Here is a 12186-nt window from a genome sequence, read left to right as displayed (position 1 = left end):
AACCAAAGCCCCCCTTCCCTTTAGTAGATTTCCATTATTTAATCAATTTTGCAATATGTTTCTTGTAATTGCCTTTTCATCTTAATCTTTTCTTCCCCCACTCCCACCTTTTCGCTTATTCTTTTTTGTTTTCCTCTGTCTCCTTTCCTCCTTCATCTCTTCTTAATTGTACTATTCAATCCATGGCTCGTATAGCTTTTTGTTATTCCATCATTATATATCTCACTGTCCTAATGGAAGGAGTGAAAGTAAGAACTGAACTGTATAGTTGATTGGGTCCATAAAGATGACAGAAACGTTGCTAAGTATTCACAGGATGTCCTCCTTCAGAGATAACTAGTGCACAATTCACATACCAGTGCTGTAGCACAGTGCAATCTACATCAATATCTGCTTCTAAATACATACTCCTCACACACCGTATGGTGTTAGCAGAGGGTACACTGTACCACTGCTAATCATTTCCTTTCCTCTTTGACTTGAAAGTAGACTGAGGGAAGAAAGACTTTCTATATGCCTCCGTAATAGCCCTTATTTGCCTTCATGGTCCTTACGTTAAATGTACCTCGGTGGAGTAGACAGCTACAGTCAGCATCAGATGCTGATTCTCTAAGTTTTCTCAATAATCTGCAAAACAAACTTCATCTTCCCTCAATGGATTCCCGTGAGTTCACAAAGACTCTCCATAATACTCACATGTTGAGTGAGGCTGCTGGTAACAAATCTAGGAGCCCGCCTCAGAATTTCGTCATTGTCTTCCTTTGATCTGACATGTTAGGAATACCAAACACTCAAGCAGTACCCAAGAATGGGTCACACTATTCTTCCAATGTAGTCTCCTTTACAAGTGAACCGAAGTTGATCATTTGCCTTCCCTACTACTGTTCGTATGTGCTTAGTTCATTTCATTTGGCTTTGCAGCATTATGCTTAGATATTTAATCGACATGACTGTATTGAGCAATTCATCACTAGTGCTGTAATCGAACATTGTAGTAATGTTTTTCTTACTCATCTGCCATTAACTTGCAGTTCTCTACATTTAGAGCAAACTGCCATTTCACACACCAAGTAGAAATTTTGTCTACCAAGTTGTCTTGTACCCTCCAACAGTCATGTAATGACAAAACTTTCCCATAAAACTCTGTTCCACTCCCTCTCTTCACACCTCCTACTGCCCCCCCCCCCCCTCCCCATCCCCCTCAACTCTATAGTCTAATAGCTTCGGCCTGTCCCGTGACTTTTGGCATGTGTTGTTTCCAGTTCTCCAAGTCTCCAGGCCATCAGTCACAGTTACTCTTTGTCATGACTTTCTCTCTGACACACTGCCCACTCAGTTGTCCCTCTCTGGGTATTAGGTCATGTGGGTGTCACAGGGAATGAATCAGCTGACCGTTTAGCTAAAGAAATGATTGCTCATCCCACACTTGATTTGATGATCCCAGATTCTGATTTGCGGGTGAATATATGGTCTCCTGCTCACTTGGAGATGGAGCAACATATGGTGGAGTACTGCCCCTTCTAATAAACTCTGCACCATCAGAGAGTCTGCTGCTGCATGACAGTCCTCCTTCCATTCCTCCTGGAAGGAATCCTTCATCCTGTGTCACTTACGCATTGATCATACTAGACTAACCAAAGTTTTATTTTGTGTAATGAGCCATGCCAATACTATGATTGTGGAGCCTTGTAGATAGTTGCTCTTATCCTGGTGTGCTGCCCACTACTCCTGGCCTTCCACACTAAACATGGTCTTCTGAATTCTTTGCCTTTGATATTATTGGATGATTCATGAACAGCTGAATTGTTTCTCCATTTTCTCTGCAAATGTGGTTTATCTACTGAGATATAAAGTTTTAACCATCTTCGTGTTGGGGGGGCAGGGTGATTGGGTTTGGCTCATTTCCTGCTTCTTGCTGGGTCTGGGGGCTCCTTGATCTTACAGTCTTTGTCAGCTGCCTCTTCTGTCTCTCTTTTACTCTGTTTTAATTGCTTTTAAGTGAGATTTGCCTCTTGTTCTGTTGCATCTTTTTTTTCCATTTTAGGGGTAGCACTCTGTTGAATAGTGGGTACCCTGTAACACTGTAACAGATCTGTGGTGGGACTGCTCCCATCAGCTGTTGAGCACTGGATTAACCAAGCTGTTGCCTTATTTATCTCTCTCATCCTTTTTTTATGTATTGGTGGTAATAACATTTTTAGCCTTCTCACCTTTTCTGTTCTGAATCTCCTGACTAGAATGCATTCTTTGCTCTTTAACTGTCTTTCCCCTTAATCAGGTTGGAAGGGGTTGGATGCTTGTGGGGCTTCTGTCACCATGGATGAGCCTTTGGAGATCCCTTGTCTGCTCTGACCTACATATTGGCCCAATCTATGTACTTCTCCAAAAATGGTTTCTCAGCTCTGGCAACAGTATTGGCTTTAATGCCCCAATTTTACCACTCCTACGTACATTCGTCATCAGAATACATTCCTGGCAGATGTCGCTAACTCCAGATGAACAATTCCTGGATGAGGAATTGATAACCATGCTTTTCATCTCATAATCCCCAATGGCAGCTTGCTCTAAATGTAGAAATGTGTTAGTTAATGGTTGATGAGTAGGAAAAAAACCTTTAATGCTATAATACACCATTAGTAGTGTACTGTTTGGCATGGTCACATCAATTAAATATCCAGACGTAATGTTGCAAAGCTGTATGAAATGCAACAAGCACCTAATAATGGTAGTAGGAAAGGTGAATGATAGACTTTGGTTTATTGGGAGAATTTTAGTAAACTGTGGCTCTTCATTAAAGGAAACCTCATATAGAGCACTGGTCAAACTCATTCTTGAGTACTGTTTGAATGTTTGGGATCCCCACCAGGTCAAATTAAAAGTAGTCATCAAAGCAATTCAGTGGTGGGCTGCTAGATTTGTTACCTGTAGGTTCGATCTACATGCAAGTATTACAGAGGTGCTTTGTGAAGTTCGTTGGGAATCCCTGAAGGAAAGACAATGTTCTTTTTGCAGGACATTATTGGAGAAATTTAGAGGACCAGTATTTGAAGCTGACTGCAGAACAATTCTACTGTTACCAATGTACGTTTTGCATAAGGACTCTGAAGATGAGATGAGAGAAATTAAGGCTCGTATGGAGGCATATTGACAGTCACTTTTTCCCCCGCTCTGTTTGCGACTGGAACAGAAAATGAAATGATATGACTAATATTGGGACAAGGTACCCTCCACTAAGCACCATACAGTGGCTTGCAGAATATGTTTGTACATGTAGATGTACAGCCAACCAGTCAATACCACAATGATTCTGGATGAAGGCATTAGGATGAGTGGCGTAGAAGATAATTGGTGACGTCTACTTTTTCTCTCCAAGCCCCATAGTATTCCCTTACACTTATCTGTACCCATAGGTGGCGAATACTGTGACATTAATTTTACAGTGACACAGTAAATGGAAAAATTGTGTGACAAAAAGTTTGCCGTTGTTTGTTTTTCAGGACACAGAGGGTGGTGGAATGTATTCAGAGTGGGCTTCTCTGACATCTCTTGTTCAGCATGGAAATGAAGAAAGCCAAAGTGTTCTGGCCAAGTTTCCCATGTCTGCAGGCAAAGATGTTGCAGTTGCAGTTGTCAAACAGCTTGCATCAAATCTTGGCCTCACTCAAGCTGCAGAGCCAAGCCCACTTACAACTGACAAAGAGGTTATGTGGTGTATGGAGGTAAGTTTTCATGAGATACAAAACTTGTGTTGTAGCTATTGTTTGAAAGTGAGACATTTTAATTTGGAGCTTCAATTGATAATTTATCAGGTCATTCTGAAAGACACATTTCAAAATTCATCCAGCAAAATATGCCCTACACGTCTTCTCACATGCAAATAGGTGCACATCTGTAGAATGAACTGTATAGGATCTTGTGATCTGACTGGAAAAATGTGCAGTCCTACTGCCCCCTTAATGTTAGAGAGCAAAATGTGTAAAATTCTAGGGGCAAAAAGTTGAATGAAGTAGATCTGGTACACAGTTTTGTATCATATGTGAGATTAAACATTGTAACTCTCCTCAGGGAAAGAGAGGCCTCTTATTGAATGATAAGCTAGATTTAAAATCTGTCATTTCTGTGGACAATTTGAGTTTTCTGTGTATGGATAGATGCAGCATACAGTAGTGTACAGAGGAGTATTTGTTAGATGTGAACTGCTTCATGCATGTTTTGAAGAAATTGTACATAATGGTTTTGCTCCAAGGAGAAATTGAAAATTAGCCACAGATATTTTCATTGTAATATCAGTTGAACATAACAGGTTATGCTAACAGGTTGATCTGGATGCTAACTGTTTTGTCATTAATCCCATTTATTGACCTAACCTTCATTTTGTACCACATGATGTGTCAGTGCTGACATATTTTCAATTTGTTTCTATTTCGTTGATGTTTTTAACATAAAAGTAATGACTACATAGCTTTGCTTGTGCACTACTTGTGTAAATTATATCACCAAGAGTCATATATATACCAAAAGTCATAATTTCTAATTCTCCTCACTGGTTCAGGTCAATAAAACTTCATTCATTGTATTTCAGAAGTCACATCATGAAGGAGAGCCTTCAGAGATGTGGAAACAATCACTCTTTGCATTAACAGGCAGAAGCAGCCGCTGCAAGCTAATTGTGTACAATATGCTAACAACTAATTATGACTAGCCTGTCTGGCTAGCCGCATGGTCTAACGCGCTGCTTCCCGAGCAGGAAGGTGTGCCAGTCCCTGGCACTATTCTGCCTGGCGGATTAGTGTCAATGTCCAGTGTGCCGGCCAGCCTGTGGATGGTTTTTTAGGCGGTTTTCCATCTGCCTCGGTGAATGCAGACTGGTTTCCCTTATTCCACCTCACTTACACTATGTTGGCAATTGCTGTGCAAACACTGTCTCCATGTATGCATAATTACTCTACCACGCAAACATTTGGGGTTACACTTGTCTGGTATGAGACATTCCCGAGGGGGTCCACTGGGGGCCGAACTGCACAATAACCCTGGGTTTGGTGTGGGGCAGCAGTGGGGTGGGTGGACCTGCTGTGGCCTGTGTGGGCTGCTGTGGCCTGTTGTAGGGTTGTGAACCACTGAGCACTGAGGGCTACGGCAGGACAAAGCCTCACCATCGTTTCTAGGTCCCCAGTTTAATACACAATACACAGTTATGACTAATGCTGCTAAGGTCCTTGGACTGATAATAATGTAAATTACCTCTAAGTTACTTTGCATGAATTTGTATGGTGGTAGAAAGAAACAGCCTTTTGGGAAAAAAAAAAAACCTCTGCCGCTCCTCTTAAACGATCTATCTGATGTTTTTATCTAATACGTTAAACAAAGCATTTATATGACCTTACACAGAATCCTACCAACAGTCTATATACTTCCAAAGTTAAAACTCGTTATATGCAAACACTAGTATGGAGTGCAATTTACGTTTAGGAGTGCTGATATTCTGAAAACTTATAGAAGAAATGTGTACTAAGGTACTCTTCTAATATGCCCTTGAGTAACTGGGGATTTTCAATCCTCTGCTTGATGTCGTCTGGCAGCCTGTTGTAGCTTCCTGCACCACCCAAAATATAAAATTCCATTCTGAAGCATCAATAGTCATGTTTTATTGCCATGGAAATCATTTTTGCTTTTACTATTGTGATTGTGAATTCCACAGTTCACTCTAAATTCACTCTTGTTATTAATCACAAATGCAGTTAGGCAGCAGATGTATTGCCACCGAAGCACAAGACTCCATAGGTCTACATCACATCTACGTACTCCACAAGCCACCATTATGTGCATGGCAGAGGGTACATTGTACCAATATTAGTTGTTTCCTTTCCTGTTCCATTCGCAAATAGAACAAAGGAAAAGCAGCTGTTTATATACCTCAGTATGAACCCTAATTTCTCTTGTCTTATGTTTGTGGCCCTTATTTGAAATGTGCGTTGGCAGCAGTACAATTGTTCTGGAGACAGGTTCAAATGCTGGTTCTCTAAATTATCTCAATAGCATTCCTGAAAAAAAAGCGTTACCTCCCACCAGGGATTTGCATTTCAGTTCCTGAAGCATCTCTGCAATACGTGTGTATTGACTGAACCTACCACTAGCCAATCCAGCACCCCGCCTCTGAATTCCTTCAATGTCTTCCTGTAATCTGGCCTGGTGTGGATCCCAAACACTTGAGTGGTACTCAAGGATGGGTTACACTAATGTGTTCTATATGCAGTCTCCTTTACAAATGAACCACGCTGTTCTAAAACTCTCTCAATAAACTGAAGTCAACCATTCACCTTTCGCACTGCAATCCATAAATGATCATGCCATTTCCTATTGCTTTGCAACATTACAATGAGAAATTTAGCTTTCACCTGCATTAACTTACATTTTTCTACATTTAAAGGTAGCTTCCATTCGCCACACTAACTAGATATTTTGTCTAAGTCACCTTGTATCCTCCCACAGTCACTTGATGACGACACCTTCTGCACACCACATCAGCAAACAGCCATAAACTGCTGCTCACCCTGTCAGTCATATCCCTCATGTATATAAAAAGTAATAGCTGCTTTATCGCACTTTCCTGAGGCACACCTGATGAAAGCCCTGTCTCTGATAAACACTTGCCATCAAGGGAAATGTACTGGGCCGTATTACTTAAGAAGTCTATGAGCCACTTACATATCTGGGAACCAGTTCTGTATGCTTGTACCTTCATAAATAATCTGCTGTGGGGCGCTATGTCAAATTATTTTAGAAAATCTAGGAATATGGAATCTGCCTGTTGCCCTTCATCTGTAGTTCCCAGGATATCATTGAGAAAAGGACCAGCTGAATTTTGCCTGAGTGATACTTTTTAAAACCATGCTGATTTTTGGACTTAAGCCTTTCCATCTCAAGATACTTTATTATATAATGGGCATTCAAATTAAACCCAGTCACTAGTGTAAAGTAACGGGAACGATTTTATTAACTCAAAAGTGTAGTTATACACAGTACACATACTCAGAAATAGTTGCCAAAACTGTTGGCACATTTATCCCATTGCAGCACTAGTCGGTCGATTCCATCCTTGAAGAAGCTACTAGGCTGCTGTCGGATCCACGCCTGGGCTCAGTCACACACTTTGTCGTTTGCTGCGAATCGCTGTCCATGAATAGCTTGTTTTTGAGCACCAAACACATGAAAGTGACACAGTGAAAGGTTGGGACTGTATGGTGGATGTTCCAGTGTTTCCCACCGAAACTGCTGCAATGTTGTCTTCGCACTGCATTGGCTGTGGGCGGGCATTATCATGCAGGAGGATAACACCATTGGACAACATGCCTCAGCATTTTGACTTTTGTCTAAGGTTCTGTAAAGTGGCTTGATATTGCTGGGCATTGGTGGTGGTTTCCCATTCCGGGGACTCGACAAGCAGTGGGCCCTTGTGGACATCATGACCTTACCAGAACTGGTGTGCATGACCTTTGAGTTCTTGGGAGCTGGTAAAGTTGCATGTTTCCACTTCTTGCTCTGATGCTTGCTTCCTGGTTCAAAAACGCGACAGCATGTTTTGTCACGTGTAACAATACATGACAGAAAGCTGTATTCCTTGTCATGATATCATTGCAGATGACTCAAAGATAGCGCCATTTGAGTATTGCACTGTTTGGCAGTCAGTTGGTGGGGAACCACCCACTACTCACAGATTTTTTGAAAGTTCAAGTGTTGATGAATTGTGGTGTGGGCGGTGCCCACACTAATACCTAGCAACTGATGGATCTCGTCCACAGTGATTCTGCAGTTGTCCAAGACTAAAGAATTCACTTCTGCAACTATTTCCAGTGTGATGACACGATGAGCCCATCCAGGATGAGCATTATCTTCCAGTGACATGTGCACCCTTTAGTGAATCGTTTGCGTCATTCCACAACACTTGAACAGCTCAGACTGTACTCACTGTACAAAGCCTTCATCAGCCAATACCTTTCACAGCCTTCAACTTCCTGTGCTACCAAAAATTGAATCACTCCTCGTTGATCCAGCCTGCATGTCCTTTAGTGGACAATAACGTGTGTGACCATCTTCTCTTCAGTGTGAAACAACACTGGCACTATGCAACATCAAATGGTGCGCAAGCATCAGTCTCTCTACCAATAGATGGTGCCACCATACCCGCAGTTAGGTGTTACCACCTTACATGTAAGGCAAAGCTGGAGCCACTGATGAGGTTTCATTTGAATGAACCTCGTAATTGAATTGAGAGTATGTTCAAGAATTCTGCAACATACAATGTTAAGGATATTTGTTTGTAATTTAGTGGGTCAGTTCTTTTATGCTTCCTATGTACGAGAGTCCACAGAGAAGCTTCTGCAAGATGTTTTGTTATCAACTTCACATGTTGTTACTACTGTACACTTCTATAGGATAAATATTTCTGTGACCTTAGCTATATTTTCCCAGTATATTATGCCACAAGACAGAATTGTGTGAAAGAATGCAAAATATGCTAGCAATCTTGTATTTAGGTCAATACAGTGAAACAGACTTCTAACTGCAAAACAGGAGGAATCGAGCTTTTTGGTTAAGTCATTTTTGTTGGGAATTATATATGTGAGTATTTGATTAAACATTGTGGTTGTAAAAAGCTCTACAGTGTCTGTGGGACATCATTTGCATGGATCACAAACAGGACCAAGCACCAATCATTCCAAGACACCATGTTTAATGTCTCCCCATCCCCCCTCCACCCCACCCCCCCCAAATTTGTCGTATTCTGGTGGTATCATTTGTTAATTTGACTCTCTATCTTTTGTTGTTAAGATGTCCATGGAAGGGAAATGCCTTAAACACTGTACCATTTTATTTTGCCTTGTGGGGTTTTATGATCTACACAGTATGGTGCTTGAAACCTTTTTAGCAGTTCATAGAGACCCTATGTAAGGTTCATACATATTTTTCAAATGTATCTTTTTCCACTGCCATTCAGTTTCAGTAAGACAGAACAGCTTTGTGTATCATGTGAGAATGATGTGGATAAAGACTTTGGTATGAGTAAATCACATTATATTGGTCTCAATCATTTCTTCCTACATGTACTGTTGCCTTTGATGCAACACTCCAAGGTACAAGTGCCCCTGGTTTGAGTGGTTCGCCACTGACTTTTTACTCATGTTAAATTACAGTATATTTACTTGTATGGAGAATCAATTGCCAGTTATTGTGTTGATTCTCTATAGAGCTTTTCAGTTTACTGTTGATAGTACCCCTCTTTATGTAGATATAGTACACAGTTATCAAAAATTTTCCAATCTTTGGTTCACACTCCTGTTTATAAAGAAAAAGCTGATTGTATTTTATCGCCCTCTAGAGTTGATAACAATCTATCACAATTTCTTTAAACATATTAATCCTGTTGATGAGAAAAAAAAAATTATTACTATTACTTTTTTTTAAAAAATAAAAAATTCACATTGATGATCACAGACAGTATTACATTACAAAGTTGGTCCCCGAGATAATGTGATTGTCTGTGTGTTGTTATAGAAGTTTATTTCATTTCTTATGTTATAGCTACATTTAGCTTTTCAGATCTTGTTGCTCAGTCTTTTGGAATAAAATTTACCATACACGTTCTTGTTTTGAAAGTTACTTCCATAAAAGTTGCATTATAAAGATGTCCTTATATGAGCCTTGAAATCTGATAGTAAAATGTACACTTAAATATTTGTATTAAGCTGTCCACCTGGGTAAAACAGCCTGATCTCCAAAACATATGTGTGTTGTCGTAAGTATTTTGCCATATAATTTCTTCTGTACAAGAACACAGTTCACCATATACAACAAACTAGTGTTGTACAACAAACTAGTGTTCTCGCTATCCGCCAGGCCTCAATCTCCGCTAATTTCTAATTTCAATCTGCCGCCGCTCATACCTCACCTGTGTTTCAACATCATCTTTGCCTCTGTACTTCCGTCCTGGCTGACATCTCTGCCCAAACTCTTTGCCTTTACAAATGTCTGCTTGTGTCTGTGTATATGCGGATGGATATGTGTGTGTGTGCGCGAGTGTATACCTGTCCTTTTTTCCCCCTAAGGTAAGTCTTTCCGCTCCCGGGATTGGAATGACTCCTTACCCTCTCCCTTAAAACCCATATCCTTTTGTCTTTCCTTCTCCTTCCCTCTTTCCTGACGAGGCAACCGTTGGTTGCGAAAGCTAGAATTTTGTGTGTATGTTTGTGTTTGTTTGTGTGTCTATCGACCTGCCAGCGCTTTTGTTTGGTAAGTCTCATCATCTTTCTTTTTAAATATATTTTTCCCACATGGAATGTTTCCCTCTATTATATTCAAACTAGTGTGTAGTATATCTTTGGTTCTGGATCATTGTATTTATTGTGCACTACACAGTACAGGGCAGACAGTTAACTGTACCACAACTGGTGATTCAGTTTTGTGCCGTTGGCAAAATGAGCCAGGGAAAAATTGTTGTGTATATCCATACACCTTCTAACTCTTTCTGTCTCATCCATCTGATTTTGGCACAAAATATGGAGCGTATACAGTAAAATATTCTTAAAGTTGACATTGAATGTTGATTCTCTATGCTGACTTGGTATTTGCACTTTTGGAGTGGTATTGAATTGTTGTTAGAACAAGAGTAAATTATAGTTGATGTTTACTGAGTCTGCAACATATCTGAACTGACTGTTTTTATGTTTAACATTAGCACTGCATCTGTTTCAGGTCATTTGCTTTGGAATGAGTTTGCCACTTAGTGAACATGACACTATAAGGGATTGTGTAAGTGTGTACTGTGAGTGGCTGTCTGCCTTGCTTCCAGTTCCAAAAGTGTGTGTTCCAAAGCCTGTTTGTGAGGATCCCAATCTGTATGCTCGTAAAATGATAACACACTTTCATAATTTATTCATTCCACGAAAAGGGGAAGGTATGTGTAAGTTTTTTTTCTGCATGTTTTTCAGACCTGTGTAAAAAAAAAAATGTCGTACTGTTATTGCTGATGTAAGCAATTCTGTGATGCAAACTGTGATTTAATGCAGTTTCTTTCAAAACTTTTTTGTAGTACTGATGGTAATTTTAAATGTTTCTAAGTAGGTATTTTTCTGTAATGTGTGATGAGTCTACATGAATAATGAGCTATAGATGAATCATTCCAATGATTGTGTTAGAGAAAAAAAGATGAACTGAAATTTCATGGGTTGCTTTGAATTCACACATTTCTGGTGATAAGCAAGAAATAAGATAGTAAGTATGTATTTTTAGGATACTCAATGATAAATCTTCACATTTTTCACACAGATGCTCCCCCCCCCCCAAAGCATTCTCTCTCTCTCTCTCTCTCTCTCTCTCTCTCTCTCTCTCTCTGTGTGTGTGTGTGTGTGTGTGTGTGTGTGTGTGTGTGTGTGTGTCAGTCACTATCAGAAATTATTTTTTATTTATCTACACAGAACTATAATAATAACATATTATATGCAATAAGTTGGGATATGCAAAAAAAATATGCACTCCTATTCCAATAGACATTGGTTGTACTTCTCCAGGTGCTAATTTTCTAATTTGTTTATTTTTCAAGTCTGGCCATTTCCATATTTGGATATAAGTAAGTATAAGGATAGAATTGTTGCATATATTCTGTCATATTTTTTTCTGTAGTTAATATTTGTTGATATGAAATTAATCTTTGAGTCTTTTATACCTCCTACCCGCCTCAGCATATATCCACATAAAAATATTTTTACATGCTGACTAGAATAAACCAGAACTCCTAGTGGCGACATAAGATATAACATCCATCCATATATGATGATTTGTTTCTCTAGGTTCCCTCCTCCTTTCCTTAAAGTTGTGAGTTATTTATTTTGATAAACTAGATGCCATCCTCCATCTGATTGTACCTTTTACTAATATTTCCCTTTCTATGTAATTGCTATGCTAAACTTCCTGTAAAATCTGTTTTGCATATTCTACTTGCACTGTGGTCTGTGATATTTGAATTCTCCCCCTCCCCCCTAACCCTAATGTTCCTCCTAGTGTCAAGTGAAGTGTCTCAGAATGCAATAGCAGATTGTGAGAGTTCACTCAATATGCATGTTACTAATAAATTACACATCTGTTCTATAGTAGTCATCGAACTTCTGACTAGATGAAATCATCCTAAACCTT

At 39.7% G+C, this 12186-nt stretch overlaps 1 protein-coding gene across 6 annotated transcripts in view; it reads left to right on the top strand.

Annotated features, from left to right (window-relative positions):
* Positions 1 to 12186, top strand: part of LOC126091976 (ral GTPase-activating protein subunit beta) — a 401079-nt gene that overhangs the window by 17694 nt on the left and 371199 nt on the right. For 4 of the 6 annotated variants that reach the window (XM_049907338.1, XM_049907336.1, XM_049907335.1 and 1 more), the window contains exons 2-4: positions 3498 to 3719; positions 10750 to 10951; positions 11597 to 11623. In XM_049907338.1, the coding sequence (XP_049763295.1) occupies positions 3498 to 3719; positions 10750 to 10951; positions 11597 to 11623 (451 nt within the window). The remainder of the gene's footprint in view (positions 1 to 3497; positions 3720 to 10749; positions 10952 to 11596; positions 11624 to 12186) is intronic. The other 2 variants (XM_049907337.1, XM_049907340.1) reach the window with 1 other exon arrangement.

Source organism: Schistocerca cancellata, chromosome 7 (genome assembly GCF_023864275.1).
Source record: "Schistocerca cancellata isolate TAMUIC-IGC-003103 chromosome 7, iqSchCanc2.1, whole genome shotgun sequence".
Classification (NCBI taxonomy): Eukaryota; Metazoa; Arthropoda; class Insecta; order Orthoptera; family Acrididae; genus Schistocerca; species Schistocerca cancellata.
The sequence above is the reverse complement of the archived record's forward strand: the minus strand, read 5'-3'. Positions and strand labels throughout refer to the sequence as shown.